This window comes from Oncorhynchus clarkii, chromosome 12 (assembly GCF_045791955.1).
Source record: "Oncorhynchus clarkii lewisi isolate Uvic-CL-2024 chromosome 12, UVic_Ocla_1.0, whole genome shotgun sequence".
Lineage (NCBI taxonomy): Eukaryota > Metazoa > Chordata > Actinopteri > Salmoniformes > Salmonidae > Oncorhynchus > Oncorhynchus clarkii.
This window is the reverse complement of record NC_092158.1, coordinates 28,275,482-28,292,979: the sequence shown is the minus strand read 5'-3', so window position 1 is coordinate 28,292,979 and position 17,498 is coordinate 28,275,482. Positions and strand designations below refer to the sequence as shown.

Genomic DNA, 17,498 nt, shown 5'->3' with positions numbered 1-17,498 from the left:
CAGCTGTAATCGCAGCAAAAGGTGGCGCTACAAAGTATTAACTTAAGGGGGCTGAATAATTAGGGGGCTGAATAATTTTGCACGCCCAGTTTTTGATTTGTTAAAAAAGTTTGAAATATCCAATAAATGTCGTTCCACTTCATGATTGTGTCCCACTTGTTGTTGATTCTTCACAAAAAAATACAGTTTTATATTTTTATGTTTGAAGCCTGAAATGTGGCAAAAGGTCGCAAAGTTCAAGGGGGCCGAATACTTTCGCAAGGCACTGTAGTTGGAAGTTTACATACACTTAGGTTGGAATCATTAAAACTCGTTTTTCAACCACTCCACAAATTTCTTGTTAACAAACTATAGTTTTGGCAAGTCCGTTAGGACATCTACTTTGTGCATGACACAAGTAATTTTTCCAACAATTGTTTCCAGACAGATTATTTCACAATTCCAGTGGGTCAAAAGTTGACATACACTAAATGGACTGTGCCTTTAAACAACTTGGAAAATTGTAGAACATTATGTCCTGGCTTTAGAAGCTTCTGATAGGCTAATTGACATAATTTGAGTCCATTGGGGGTGTACCTGTGGATGTCTTTCAAGGCCTACCTTCAAACTCAGTGCCTCTTTGCTTGACATCATGGGAAAATCAAAAGGCCAAGACCTCAGAAAAAAAATTGTAGACCTCCACAAGTCTGGTTCATCCTTGGGAGCAATTTCCAAACGCTTGAAGGTACCACGTTCATCTGTACAAACAATAGTAAGTAAATATAAACACCATGGGACCACGCAGCCGTCACACCGCTTAGGAAGGAGACGCGTTCTGTCTCCTAGAGATGAATGTACTTTGGTGCGAAGAGTGAAAATCAATCCCGGAACAACCGCAAAGGACCTTGTGAAGATGATGGAGGAAACAGCGACAAAAGTATCTATATCCACAGTAAAACGAATCCTACATCGACATAACCTGAAAGGCCGCTCAGCAAGGAAGAAGCCACTGCTCCAAAACCGCCATAAAAAAGCCAGACTACGGTTTGCAACTGCACATGGGGACAAAGATTGTACTTTTTGGAGAAATGTCCTCTGGTCTGATGAAACAAAAATAGAACTGTTTGGTCATAATGACCATCGTTATGTTGGAGGAAAAAGGGGGAGGCTTGCAAGCCGAAGAACACCATCCCAACTGTGAAGCACGGGGGTGGCAGCATTATGTTGTGGGGGTGCTTTGCTGCAGGAGGGACTGCAGCAAAGTAGATGGCATCATGAGGCAGGAAAATTATGTGGATATATTGAAGCAACATCTCAAGACATCAGTCAGGAAGTTAAAGCTTGGTCGCAAATGGGTCTTCCAAATGGACAATGACCCCAAGCATACTTCCAAAGTTGTAACAAAATGGCTTAAGGACAACATATTCAAGGTATTGGAGTGGCCATCACAAAGCCCTGACCTCAATCCTATAGATCATTTGTAGGCAGAACTGAAAAAGCGTGTGTGAGCCAGGAGGCCTTACAAACCTGACTCAGTCACACCAGCTCTGTCAGGAGGAATGGGCCAAACTTCACCCAACTTATTGTGGGAAGCTTGTGGAAGGCTACCCAAAACGTTTAACCCAGGTTAAACAATTTAAAGGCAATGCTACCAAATACTAATTGAGTGTATGTAAACTTCTGACCCACTGGGAATGTGATGAAATAAATAAAAGCTGAAATAAATCCTTCTCTCTACTATTATTCTGACATTTCACATTCTTAAAATAAAATGGTGATCCTAACTGACCTTAGACAGGGAATTTTTAATAAGATTAAATGTCAGGAATTGTGAAAAACTGAGTTTAAATGTATTTGGTAAAGGTGTACAGTATGTAAACTTCCGACTTCAACTGTATGTGTGTTGGGGTGTTTCAGTCATTGTATAGGTTGGTGTGGGAATACATAAGAGCCTACAGTATGATCGTTTACATGGGAGTGGATGTTATGCTCTTTTGTGTATGAGGTAGGTAGGGGGTACAGTACCTGTGTGTGTGTAGGTGGGATGTTCCTCCGTCCATAGATCCCCAAGAGGGCGTCCCGTGCCAGGGAGACGTTGAACTTGACATACTTAGGATGGTGGATGGTGATGTGGAAACGCCAGAACAGACCGGGTGGAATGGCCTGGATCACCTCGGTACCAATGTCCACCTCCCCTCGGTCTATCGCTTTCCCCCTGTGGAATAGCTCCTTATCTATATGGTGTATAAAACACACACACACACACACACACACACACACACACACACACACACACACACACACACACACACACACACACACACACACACACACACACGCACACACACACACACACACACACACACAAATGGATATAAACACAAATGAGAACAGCGTCTGTTGCTGCATGTAGATATTGGCTATCCCTCTTTACCTCTATCAGATAATGAGAGGAAATACAGGAAGACTTTAATCTGTTTCATTTCATTGTCACAACTAATAAATCCTCCTCTGTCCTTTTAGGAAACATTTTATCCTCATTGTCAGATGAAGCCCTACATCTTCTCAAACTGGAGCTAAAACACTGTGAACAGACACGGAAACGAACCACATCCAATATGGTGTATCCAGGAGAAGACCAGCAAGCTACCGGATGCTTGTACAAACAACTCACACATCCAGGCGTGAACTAATTATTATGTGCTGATAACCTCTGGTGTGAGCTCTCTGGCAGGTACGCCAACACACCAGGGTGTCACATTATTGATTCCCTCTCTCATGGCAGGTAACATGAGATCAGCTCAGCTCTACTGTACATTTTAAGCTATATTCTATCTGTCTTGTGTCTTCTTACCTTCACATTACTTACTCCAGAGAGCTCTGGAAACCACGTTTTTAAATGCGCTTTAAATGTATGTATGGAATATTAAAAAGCATCTAAATGCACATACATGTCTTGAGTCTAGATATCGACGGACACGGATTGATCACACATTAGCCTCGACAACAACCTTGTGAAAAAGATTGGTTCGGTAATCATAGAAACTGGGCTCCAGAAAACCTGGAGCAGGTGGACACTGTTGCTACTAGAATAGTTTTACTAGCTCAATCACTGTATAGCTGTGTGATGCTGTTTAGGAGAGGTGGTGTTTGGTCTGTGCCACTGCCACCACAGAACATAACACAGGTTAATAAAGGCATATCTAGCTCGTGCTTCTCCTGCAGGCCATCTTACCTGTCACTTACACTGGGTTCAGAGAGGGGGGGGGGGGGGGGGGCAGAAAATACATTTGAAAAGTGCTTCAAAATAGTCTGACATACAAGCAAATTAATTCTCATAGCCTAAGGGCTATCCTGATAAAACAATTATTCCAGTAATCCATTTTCAATGAAACCGTCTTTTCAATTACAGTTTTAATTCCCCCTCCCCCCTCACTTAATGGACATCTGAATAGAACAAGCTTTTAATATGTGGGTCTGTCTGTTGATTGAGACAATGCAAAATAATATGGTTATTCTATTTCCTGTAATCCCTCAGATCTATGCTGAGAATAATCTAATTGCTATTCTAAAGAACATTTGCAAACCAATTACAGGATCAATTATATATAGAGGACTGGGCCAACACAACATGCCCTCTAAAATCCCTTTTGATTCATCTTATTTTAACCAACATTCCATCTCGTTTTAATGCTTCTCATGTTTTTGCTAATGATATAACCCATGGGGAAAAAACGGTTCAATCAATGTTGTTTCCACATAATTTCAACAACGAAAAATCTATGTGATGACGTTGAATCAATGTGGAAAACTGATTGGATTTACAAAAACGTCAGGGAATTTTGTATTTTTTTCAACCAATTTTTAACCTGAAAAGGTTGGTAAAATTCCTAAAGAACCTTCATGTATCTGTAAGGTTCTGTATTAATTTTCTTAGTCAACCTTGTGTTCTGTTTCGTTATGTTCTTGAACGTAGCCCTGTCTTTCATTTTTGTTCATTGATTTCACCTGTGTTAGTTACTCACCTGGTCTCTTCAGCTCCTTATTTAGTTCAGTTCATTCTGTTTGTGCCTTTGTGAGGTATTGTTTGTTTTGACTCTACTAATCCTTTTCCTAGCTTGTTTGTGAGAACCAAGGGCGGCAGGTAGCCAAGTGGTTAGAGCGTTGGACTAGTAACTGAAAGGTTGCAAGAAGAAATCCCCGAGCTGACAAGGTAAATATCTGTTGTTCTGCCCCTGAACAAAGCAGTTAACCCACTGTTCCTAGGCTGTCACTGTAAATAAGAATTTGTTCTTAACTGACTCACCTAGTTAAATAAAGGCAAAAAAACAGGTAAAGCCTTCAGGCCTAGTTTTGATTCACCTGCCTGTTTGCTTACCTGTGTATGACCATTGCCTGCCTGTGACCACAATTCCTGCCCTTTGCGATGGCAAAATAAACACCTGCCGTGCTCTGCGCGTGAATCTACAACTTTTTCTCCCTGATTATTCATTACAGTATCATCATGGAAAGAAACTGGAAGCAGTTTGAGACATGTTTTTTTTTTCATTATGTTTTTAACATTTCCTGGAATTTAGTTGATTTCATCCCTGATGTTGAATTAGCCTTTTCTTACTACTATAAAGCATTCCTGAAAGTATACAACAGGCACGCCCCTTTCAAACAATACAAAATTAAGGGAAGAGACAACCCTTGGTTTTCTGACGAACAAGCTGAAATCATAAGGAAATGGAATGCTTCGTGGATTAAAGCAAGATGGTCTGATTCAGCTGATTGGGTGGCTTTTAAACGCCTTGGAATCAGGGTGTGGCTATGACCTGAAAGCAGACCTCTACCTCAAATCTACTGCTGATAATCTGAATAATCCTTTCAAATATTGGCAAGTAATGAAAGGTTTAAAGTGCAAAAAAAGATACACAGCTTCCTAAACAACTGCTGGTAGACTCACAGGTGGTCACTGAGAGAACCTCTATTCTGAACTCTTTTAATCAACATTTTCTTGATGCAGGCAGATTATTTGATAGGGTTAAAGGCTTACATGAGCCACCTGTGAAATTACCTGAACCTTCCGAGCACTCCATCTCCAGGTTCTCCTTCTCACCCGTCTCAGGTGTGTAGAGCCCTGAGATCAACTGATGTTAAAAAATAAATATCCCCTGGCCGTGATGATCTAGACCCCCGCCTACTACAAAAAGCCGAAGACAACATTACTCCCCCTTTAACATACATATTTAACTTCACCCTAGAATGTAATAATCTCCAAGTTATGGAAATCAGCATTTATCATACCTCTTTTGAATGAAAGTGATCCCACTACTGAATAACTACTGAATAACTATCTGCCAATATCTAAATAGTCTGTTCTGACAAAGGTATTGTAGTCCCTAGTCAATAAGCAGCTAAAAGTCCTACCTCCAGGAAAACAATATTTTGCGTGGTATGCAATCAGGTTTCAGGTCTAGCCACAGCACTGTCACAGCAACTTTGAAGGTTTTGAATGATATTCACTCTGCTCTGGATAAGTAGCTGCATTGAGTATCTGTATTCATAGACTTGTCAAAGGCATTTGTGACAGTGGACCACACTGTCTTGGTGCAGAGATTTGAAGTGTATTGGGATTACTGGTCATGCTCTGGAGTGGTTTGTGAACTACATGTCAAATTGAACCCAGTGTGTTAAGGCAGACGGTTGTCAGACACCGTGGAGTTGTGCTCGGATGTGCCTCAAGGATACATTTTAGGTCCCGTTTATTTTCTATATCAACAACATTGGGAGACATATTGAGACAGCTGATGTACATTTTTTTATGCAGATTACACTTCAAGTGGCAGCAGTTTGACAGCAGACAGCAGACAGCTTATAACATCATTCAACAGAATCTGTATAATTTGAAGCTTGTTCTGAATTCCTCTGAAACAAAATGAATGGTATTTTCCAATACTAATCACTCTGAAAACCATGTAATTACTACCTTGGAATGACATTCTATAGAGCAAGTCAAAATGTACAAATATCTTGGAGTTTGGGTAGATGAAAAGTTGAGAACATTGTAGAGAACATTGTCAGGAAACTCGAGCTGCGTATTGGGTTTTATTACCGGCACAAAGCTTGATTTTCTTTTGCTGTCAGAAAATAGTTGATTTGTTGTACTTTTCTCTCTGTGTATACTATTTATGTGCGCGCCTCAAGCCCTACACTGAAGGCTCTTGACTCTGTGTTTCATGCAGTCCTTCATTTTGTCACCAATCAGAGATGTCTAACTCACCATTGTGATCTCTACAGTGCTGTCGGGTAGACATCACTAGCAACACGCGGGCTCAAACACGGGTACATTCTTATTTATACTGAACAAAAAATATAAATGCAACATGCTAAATTGTCAATGATTTTACTAAGTTACACTTCATATAAGGAAATCAGTCAATTGAAATGAATTCATTAGGCCCTAATCTATGGATTTCACATGACTGGGAATACAGATATGCATCTGTTGGTCACAGATAACTTAAAAGGTAGTGGCCTGGATCAGAAAACCAGTCAGTATCTGGTGTGACCGCCATTTGCCTCATGCAGCGTGACAAATCTCCATCACATAGAGTTAATCAGGCTGTTGATTGTGGCCTGTGGAATGTTGTCCCACTCCTCTTCAATGGTTGTGCGAAGTTGCTGGATATTGGAGGGAACTGGAACACGTTGTCGTACACATCGATCCAGAACATCCGAAGCATGCTCAATGGGTGACATGTCTGGTGAGTATGCAGTGTTTGTTTCATAGAACAGGGAGGTTGTGAAGGTGAGCTGGCTGTAGGATCTCTGGTCTGAAAGAGTTAACAATGATGCTGTAGGCTGTAGCCTGCTTGGGGATTAAGCCACGCTCTCTTACTTTAATTAACTGCCCATGAAGCTCCTCCTGATTACTTCATTGTCAATGCATGCTAATGTGACCCGGCATAGCTATGCTACATTGTACCAGCCACAGAGTGCACACAGCCTTGTACACTGTGTCAATCTAGCAGTAGTACCTGCAGTGTTTCCTATTCCTCCCCTGTCAGAGGGCTATGATATGGAAATACTGAAACTCAGACACCAAGCTTTAACTGAGATTCATTATGTGCTTATGCAGGGCAATCCAATATTTTCATAACTGATTTGATTTTAATCTACTCTTCAACATTGTCCTAGTTGCAGAGAACATTTTCTGGTTCACGCACTTATAGAAATGGAATTGAATTATGTGGAATGGAACTGAATTATTTCACTCATTGCCGATATGGAACTGTATGTCTGCAGCGTTTGGGACCCCAGGGTTGGTCTGGTGTTATTGGAATAATTCTATTTCGCTATCTCGATGATTCTGAGTTTATTTTTCGAAAATGGGACATTTCTATAATCAGATCTTTGTCGTGCTAATGGAGGCAATGCCCTGCGAACATGAGGTGTTTTAACTCGGGGATGACCTGTGCATCACCCGAGCAACCCACCCATCTACAGTACAGTACCGCACTCCTTTATCTGAAATGCAATTCAGCATCAGAGCATCAGAGGAAAATAATTATCCCTGTCGAAACATATTGCATCCAACACGCTGGTTATGAAACAACAGGTTTATCATGTAAACACAGAGGAAGACAAATAGGATGAGAGAGCCCATGGAAAACCTCCTGAGGTAACACTCTTGCTCTAGTTTTTGTTGCGTGGTCTAACAGTGAGAATCAAAACCTAGAGGCTTCATAACATAAATCTTTGCCCACCACTGCTTACCTTTGTTGGTGTTGTTGAGGCCGGGCAAACCGAAGGGAGTGAAGGTTATGTCTATGCTCTCTGAGTCTCTGTTCAGTTTGCTTAGTCCATTCTCATAGAGCTGCCCATCCACTGGCTGCAGGTGCCAGGTCAGCCCAAACAAGTGCACTGCTGTAGGGGAGAGCCATGGTTTAGCATGGGACGGGAGGATTAGTGCTAGAAAGAGAAACTCAGGGCATTAATCATTCAAAACCTAAGAGTAAGACATCTGATTAAACCTGGCTGCAGCAAACACAGTAACTAAATACAGTATGGATGTGCTACAGGTTCCTCCACTTCGGCTGTATATCACAATATTAGTTATTTGACAGAGGACTAGTTATTAGGGCTGGGAGCGAGAAACATTAACATACTGTTTCTAAGACATCCTGCTGCTCCTATGCTTATTACAACACCGTAAAGCAATTGTACATCATTAGTATGCCATTTTTCGCCTTTCATTCATGACAACCTCACTTTCTTTTCAGTTACTACATCGAAATGTGATATAACAAACCAAAATAACTTCTTTTTTTTTACTAGATATAAGACTGGTATCTTACAGTATGAGATTCATGAAATCTATTTAATGGAATATTGATAAGAAAGGGGGGATAAACTATGTGCCTCTCTAAGTAATGGATTGGTCAAAATTAAAAATGAATTTAATGTGCAGCTATGGAATGTAATTAATTGAGAGATTCAAAAATGTAATTCCACAACCACAATGTTTGGCTCATCGTTTACAATATGTCAAAACAGAGATCCCTAATGTAGTTCCATTCCCAGTAATCCAAGGAGCATTTCTAAGACTGGCAGAGCCAGTTCCCCACTTGCAGAGTAAGCATTCAACTCTATTTGGGTAAAAAAGTTCTGGGATAATTTGGAAGTCATTTAAATTGTTAAGAGTGCCAGAAAATTCAGAAATGGACAAACATCACACCTCTCATGGTTTCCCTACCTACAACAGACACATTTTTGCATTGGGATGCACCCCAACACCCTATAATAACGTAGGAGTGGTTAAACAAAGGAACAATGTGCCGGACTACAGGAAGATTAGTTGTCTTCATTCTGTCAGCTAATGGGGATCCTAATCAAACCAAACAAAGGCATAACACACACAGAGACATGCACTAACTACAAAGATATCAACGAAGACATACACACAACCTGCAATAATTTCAAAGATTTTACTGAGTTACACTTCATATAAGGAAATAAGTCAATTGAAAACAATTAATTAATTAACAATTAACTAATCTATGGATTTCACATGACTGGGAATACAGATATGCATCTGTTGGTCACATATACCTTAAAAAAAAGTAGGGACATGGATCAGAAAACCAGTCAGTATCTGGTGTGACCACAATCTGCCTCATGCAACACGACACATCTCCTTCGACAGAGTTGATCAGGTTGTGGATTGTGGACTGTGGACTGTAGAATGTTGTCCCACTCCTCTTCAATGGCTGTGCAAACTTGCTGGATATTGGCGGGAACTGGAACAGGCTGTCGTACACGTCAATCAAAAACATCCCAAACATATTCAATGAGTAACATGTCTGGTGAGTATGCAGTCCATGGACGAACTGGGACATTTTAAGCTTCCAGGAATTGTGTGCAGATCCTTGTGACATTGGGCCGTGCATGATCATGCTGAAACGTGAGGTGATTGAGGCGGATGAATGGCACAACAATGGGCCTCAGGATCTCGTCATGGTATCTTTGTGCATTCAAATAGCTTATGCATGCCCATACCATATCCCCACCGCCACCATGGGGCACTCTGTTCACAACGTTGACCTCAGCAAACCACTCGCCCACACAACGCCATACACACACGCTGGCTGCCATCTGCCCGGTACAGTTGAAACCGGGATTCATCTGTGAAGAGCACACTTCTCCAGCATGCCAGTGGCCATTGAAGGTGAGCATTTGCCCACTAAAGTCGGTTACAACGCCAAACTTCAGGAAGGTCAAGACCCTGGTGAGGACGACGAGCACGCAGATTAGCTTCCCTGAGACGTTTTTTTTTGATAGTTTGTGCAGAAATTCTTCGGTTGTGCAAACCCACAGTTACATCAGCTGTCCAGGTGGCTGGTCTCAGATGATCATGCAGGTGAAGAAGCCAAATGTGGAGGTCCTGAGCTGGTGTGGTTACATGTGGTCTTTGGTTGGACGTACGGCCAAATTCTCTACAACGACGTTGTGGCGATATATGGTAGAGAAATGAACATTCAATTATGTGGCAACAGCTCTGGTGGACATTCCTGCCGTCAGCATGCCAATTTCATGAGACATTGGTGGCATTGTGTTGTGTGGCCTTTTATTGTCCCCAGCACAAGGTGCACCTGTGTGATGACCATGCTGTTTAAATCAGCTTCTTGATATGCCACACCTGTCAGGTGGATGAATTACCTTGGCAAACGATAAATGCTAACTAACGGATGTAAATAAATTTGTGCACAACATTTTAGAGAAATACGTTTTTTTTGCATATGGAACATTTCTGGGATCTTTTACTTCAGCTTATGAAACATGCGACTAACACTTTACATGTTGAGTTTATATTTTTGTTCAGTATAATTTCAGAACAAAACAGAAAGACCTAACTACCAAAGGGAGAGAGGAGAGCAGGATAATTAGTAGCTAACTACTATACCACCTGATTCATAAGCCTTAACAAACCACTAACCCAGCAGGACTCCTCTGCACTGATTAGCCATGGTGGAGACAGAGTATGTTTCAGAAAGGTGCTGCTCTGTATAACAGCCATTCACTCACTAGTGCAGCATTTAGATACGCAGATCAATGTAATTCACCCCTGACCGCTTCAAAGCCTTTTCCTTTTCATCTATCTTTAAAACGCAGCTAGGCCAGTCATATTGGCGGAAGGTCTTAAAGAATGCCTGTTGAAAAATATAGTTTTTTTTAGCAGCCAGCTGAGTGGGAATGCCTAATTAGAGTGAAAGTAGTTCACACCAATTTGCATCTGTTTTACATATTCAGTGGAAGAATAATTGATAGTACCTGCTTTTAAAATGTATAATGCACATAATGATTATGCAGTTTAGAGGGAAGAATTAGATTAAACTCTTGTCTTCTACTTGGGTAGACCCAGAGAAACAGACAGCTGTATAGTTGTAATGAAATTGAGAGAGAAACATATCGCCACAATAATAGATAAGAGTTTTGTTTGGGGTCTGCCAATAATGAGGCAGAGACAATTTGATTGAAATATTCTCTGTAAATAAGAAAGAGAGGGAATGTTTGGCTCAGGAGGCAACTGCAGTGTCCTCCTTATTAAGCTGCTTTGAACTATTGTCTTGTAACTTGTTAATTGATTCAGGCCGAACCATATAATCACATTATGATCCTCTTGTTGCTAATAAACAGAAATGTAAAAAACGACAATTATTTTTGCTTTACAGGAAAATAATTGGAAATCTAAAATAAATGATAAATCAACAAAGCAAAGTATTCTCCAATGCACCAACACAACCCAAAATGAATATACTGTTGACAAATGAAGTCTGATGTAAAAGTACAACATGTATATTTTAGAACTATATTGTTTCCCATAAACACATGACAGTAGGAGATGTGACCTTTAAAGGACAATAGACCTAAATAGCTACTTGCACCTTTCACTGCACATTTATTATGAGTCTTATTCCGATTTAGAGGAATAAAGTAGAGAGAACCCAGAGCTAAATGCCTAAAGCATCACACCGCCCAATTATGTTTTATCAATAGCTGTTCTCCTTTGACAGGCAACACTTTAAACTAGCCAGTGAGTATGCCCAGAAAGAATGAAATCGCAAAACTCCTGAGCAGCGTGTTTGGAGGGCAAAATTAGGTTATGTTCAACAGTTGACCTACCACGCTGGGTCCCCATGATGATACCATTGTCTTAAAGTAGCTACAAATCAGGGCTTTATCCATGTGATAGTGAGATTACTGGGGGCATCAGTTTGCATTACTCTGTATTGGTGCCCTGCAGAGATCTGTGGGAAGACTTTGGGGAGGGGTAATGAAAAGCAAGCGCTGGATTGGATTCTCAGCAGGGGGCTGGATGTGCAGGATCCAACACCACTCTTGTTTCAAACAGACCGGGAATCCAATGAGTATTTTTCTAAACGCAGTTCAGCTCACGGACCAAAAGCATCAAATGGAACTGGCTGCCTCCCACACCATATTAGCTAATGAGTTACTATCAGTAGTACTAAACTCAGCAAAAAAGAAACGTCCCTTTGTCAGGACCCTGTCTTTCAAAGATAATTAAATTCATAAAAATCCAAATAACTTCACAGATCTTCATTGTAAAGGGTTTAAACACTGTTTCCCGTGCTTGTTCAATGAACCATAAACAATTCATGAACATGCACCCGTGGAACGGTCGTTAAGACACAAACAGCTTACAGACGGTAGGCAATTAGGGTCACAGTTATGAAAACTTAGGACACTAAAGAGGCCTTTCTACTGACTCTGAAAAACACCAAAAGAAAGATGCCCAGGGTCCCTGCTCATCTGTGTGAATGTGCCTTAGGCATGCTGCAAGGAGGCATGAGGACTGCAGATGTGGTCAGGGCAATAAATTGCAATGTCCGTACTGTGAGACGCCTAAGACAGCGCTACAGGGAGACAGGATTGACAGCCTCTGTCCTCGCAGTGGCAGACCACGTGTAACAACACCTGCACAGGATCGGTACATCCTAGCATCACACCTGTAGAACAGGTACCGGAATGCACAATCCCTCCATCAGTGCTCAGACTCTCAGCCTATTGAGGACAGAGGCTGGACTAAGGGCTTGTAGGCCTGTTGTAAGGCAGGTCCACACCAGACATCACCGGCAAAAACATCGCCTATGGGCACAAACCCACCGTTGCTGGAGCAAACAGGACTGGCAAAAAGTGCTATTCACTGAAGAAAAAAAATGCTCTTCGCGGGTTTGTCTCACCAGGGGTGATGGTCGGATTTGCGTTTATCATCGAAGGGATGAGCGTTACACCGAGGCCTGTACTCTGGAGCGAGATCGATTTGGAGGTGGAGGGTCCATCATGGTCTGGGGTGGTGTGTCACAGCATCATCATACAGAGCTTGTTGTCATTGCAGGCAATCTCAACGCTGTGCGTTACAGGGAAGACATCCTCCTCCCTCATGTGGTACCCTTCCTGCAGACTCATCCTGACATGACCCTCCAGCATGACAATTCCACCAGCTATACTGCTAGTTTTGTGTGTGATTTCCTGCAAGACAGGAATGTCAGTGTTCTGCCATGGCCAGCGAAGAGCCCGGATCTCAATCCCATTGCGCACGTTTGGAACCTGTTGGAACGGAGGGTGGGGGCTAGGGCCATTCCCCCCAGAAATGTCCGGGAACTTACAGGTGCCTTAATGGAAGAGTGGGGTAACATCTCACAGCAAGAACTGGCAAATCTGGTGCAGTCCATGAGGAGGGGATGCACTGCAGTACTTAATGCAGCTGGTGGCCACACCAGATACTGACCCCACCTTTGTTTAGGGACACATTATTCAATTTCTGTTAGTCACATGTCTGTGGAACTTCTTCAGTTTATGTCTCAGTTGTTGAATCTTGTTATGTTCATACAAATATTTACGCGTTAAGTTTGCTGAAAATAAATGCAGTTGACAGTGAGAGAACGTTTCTTTAGTAGTGGTACAACTGAACAGTTGCAGTAGAAAGAGTTGAAGTGACTTCCACTGACTTACAGTGCATTCGGAAAGTATTCAGACCCCTTGACTTTTCCCCCCCAAAAATGTATGTTACAGCCTTACTATAAAATTGATTGAGTAAAAAAAAATCATCATCAATCTACACACAATACCCCATAAACAGATTTTTTGAAATTTTTGCAAATGTATTGAAGATAAAAATATAAATACCTTATTTAAATAAGTATTCAGACCCTTTGCTATGAGACTCGAAACTGAGCTCAGGTGCATCCTGTTTCCATTGATCATCCTTGAGATATTTCTACAAGTTGATTGGAGTCCAGTTGTGGTAAATTCAATTGATTGGACATGTTTTGGAAAGGTACACACCTGTCTATATAAGGTCCTACATTTGACAGTGCATGTCAGAGCAAAATCCAAGCTACGAGGTCAAAGGAATTGTCCGATCTGGGGAAGGGTATCAAAACATTTCTCCAGCATTGAAGGTCCCCAAGAACACAGGGGCCTCCATCATTCTTAAATGGAAGAAGTTTGGAACCACCAAGACTCTTCCTAGAGGTGGCCGCCTGGCCAAACTGAACAATCGGGGGAGAAGGGCCTTGGTCAGAGAGGTGTTCACTCTGACAGAGCAATAGTGGAGATGGGAGAACTTTCCAAAAGGATAACTATCTCTGCAGCATTCCACCAATTAGGCCCTTATGGTAGAGTGGCCTGACGGAAGCCACTCCTCAGTAAAAGGCACCTGCCAGCCCACTTGGAGTTTGCCAAAAGGCACCTAAAGGACTCTCAGACCATGAGAAACAAGATTCTTTGGTCTGATAAAACCAAGATTGAACTCTTTGGCCTGAATGCCAAGCGTCACGTCTGGAGGAAACCTGGCACCATCCCTAAGGTGAAGCATGGTGAGGGCAGCATCATGCTGTGGGGATGTTTTTCTGCAGTGACTGGTAGACCAGTCAGGATTGAGGGAAAGATGAACAGAGCACAGTACAGAGAGATCCTTGATGAAAACCTGCTCCAGAGCACTCAGGACCTCAGACTGGGTTGAAGGTTCACCTTCCAACAGGACAATGACTCTAAGCAAACAGCCAAGACAACGCAGGAGTGGCTTCGGGACAAGTTTCTGAATGTCCTTGAGTGGCCCAACCAGAGCCCGGACTTGAACCCGATCGAACATCTCTGGAGAGACCTGAAAATAGCTGTGCAGCGACGCTCCCCATTCAACCTGACAGAGCTTGAGCGGATCTGCAGAGATGAATGGGAGAAACTCCCCAAATACAGGCGTGCCAAGCTTGTAGCGTCACATCCATGAAGACTCAAGGCTGTAATCGCTGCCAAAGGTGCTTCAACAAAGTACTGAGTAAAGGATCAGAATACTTATGTAAATGTGATATTTGTAAATAATTAAATAATTATACATTTGCAAAAATGTCTTGCAACCTATTTTTACTTTGTCATTATGGGGTATTGTGTGTAGATTGTTGAGGGGGAAAACAACTATTTAATCCAGTTTAGAATAAGGCTGTAATGTAACAAAATGTGGAAAAAGTCAACGGGTCTGAATACTTTCCGAATGCACTGTATACTGTATTTAGTACTGCACTGAAAGGGTTCTACATGGAACCCAAAATAATTATACCTGGAACCAAAAAGTGTTCTTAAAAGGGGTTTTCTATGTGGACATCTGAATAACCCTTTTTGGTTCTAGATGGCACCTTTTTTTCTAAGAGTGTATCACTTTGCAAATGAATAGATTAATATTCATGATACAGCAATACTGTTGTGATGGCACTTACAGTGCCTTCAGAAAGTATTTATTCCCCTTGACTTATTCCACATTTTGTTGTGTTACAGCCTGAATTCCACATGTTTAAAAAAAAAATGATCTCACCCATCTACACATAATACCCCATAAAAGTGAAAACATGTTTTTAGACATTTTTGCAAATGTATCAAATGAAATACAGAAATATCTCATTTACGTAAGTATTCACACCACTGAATCAATACATGCTAGAATCACCTTTGGCAGTGATTACAGCTGTGAGTCTTTCTGGGTATGTCTCTAAGAGCTTTGTACACCTGGACTGTAAAATCTTTGCCCTTTTTTCTTTCTTCAAGCTCTGTCAAGTTGGTTGTTGATCATTGTTAGACAGCCATTTTCAAATCTTGCTATTAATTTTCAAATCAATATAAGTCAAAACTGTAACAAGGCCACTCAGGAACATTCAATGTTGTCTTGGTAAGCAAATCCAGTGTATATTTTGCCTTGTTTTAGGTTATTGTTCTGCTGAAAGGTGAATTCATCTCCCAGTGTCTGGTAGAATGCAGAGTGAACCAGGTTTTCCTCTAGGATGTTGCCTGTACTTAGCTCCATTCCATTTCTACTTACCCTGAAAAACTCTGCAGTCCGATTACAAGCATACCCATAACATGATGCAGCCACCACTAGACATGAACATATGGAGAGTGGTATTCAGTCATGTGTTGTATTGGATTTACCCTGAACATAACACTTTGTATTCAGGACAAAACGTTAATTGCTTTGCCACATTATTCTTGCCGTATTACTTTAGTGCCTTGTTGCAAACAGGATGCATGTTTTGGAATATTTTTTATTCTGTACAGGCTTCCTTCTTTTCACTCTGTCAATTAGGTTAGTGTTGTGGATTAACTACAGTGTTGTTGATCCACCCTCAGTTTTCTCCTATCACAGCCATTAAACTACGTACAGTAACTGTTTTAATGTCACCATGGTCCTCATGGAGAAATCCCTGATTGTTTTCCTTCGTCTCGGGTAACTGAGTTAGGAAGGACGCCTGTACCTTTTTAGTAACTGCGTGTATTGATATACTATCCAAAGTGTAATTAATAACTTCACCATGCTCAAAGGGATATTCAATGTCTGCTTTTTTATTTTTACACATCTACTAATAGGTGACCTTCTTAGCGAGGCATTGGAAAACCTACCCGGTCTTTGTGGTTGAATCTGTGTTTGAAACTGGCTGCTCGACTGACAGACCTTACAAATAATTTTATGTGTGGGGTACAGATGAGCTAGTCATTAAAAAATAATATTAAATACTTTTATTGCACACAGAGTGAGTCCATGAAACTTATTATGTGACTTGTTAAGCAAACTTTTACTCCTGAACTTATTTAGGCTTGCCATAACAAAGGCGTTGAGTACTTATTGACTCAAGACATTTCAGCTTTTCATGTTGTATTAATTTGTACAATTATGGAGTATTGAGTGTAAGCCAGTAACACAACATCTCAATTTAATCCCTTTTAACACAACAAAATATGGAAAAAGTCAAGGGGTGTGAATACTTTCTGAAGGCACTGTATACTATAGGGCCAGTAGCAAAAATAATTCTGCCACTATAATTTAAAAAAGAGGATGGAATTGGATTGTGTTGCATTAAAGCTATGGGTGACAGTCACCTACTGTAACACTAGCAGCAAGTCATCTGAAAGTAAAGACCTGCTTAATCAGGTGAGACCCCACATTGGCACGGTGACACCAGAGGACAAAACATGAAAGGTAAGACATACTTGGCTCTTTTTGTCAATATGGCTGCCAGTATGCAAACGTTTGACACTTTGTACTGTTAAAAAGGTGTTCTCTAAGGAACTGAACCAGAGACATTCAGCTCTGGTGGGCATAATGGCAAAAATATCCAATTATGGTTATTCTTACCACATTATCATGGCAGATTGATTTGTGTGTTCATTACTACCAGAACATGTTTCAGTATGACATATAGCCTCTGCCTTCGGTCTCTATTGTTGTCCAATACCAGGAAGAGGTTCATTAAACATGGTTGAGTACGGGGAAAAGATGCTTCCTAATACCAGTGTGATTAGTATTAGTCCTACACCTACTGTCCTCAAAGTCCCTTCTGAGCTTCAGGAGAGGTGTCAGTTCCAGTAGATTGGCACTTGATCTAAACTTCCCTGTACTGGGTGAAATAATTCACTGCCTGCCCCCTGCACCCCAGCCTCCGCTCTCTTCAAAAAGGGCATTGTTTGGT

The 17,498-nt window shown here is 41.3% G+C and overlaps 1 protein-coding gene across 1 annotated transcript in view; it reads right to left on the bottom strand.

The window, feature by feature from the left end:
- The window catches only part of LOC139422968 (teneurin-1-like), a 226,980-nt gene that overhangs the window by 104,017 nt on the left and 105,465 nt on the right, over positions 1-17,498 (bottom strand). The window contains exons 6-7 of the mRNA XM_071174499.1: positions 7,741-7,890; positions 2,005-2,213 (exon numbers count right to left, since the gene is read on the bottom strand). Of these exons, the coding sequence (XP_071030600.1) occupies positions 2,005-2,213; positions 7,741-7,890 (359 nt within the window). The remainder of the gene's footprint in view (positions 1-2,004; positions 2,214-7,740; positions 7,891-17,498) is intronic.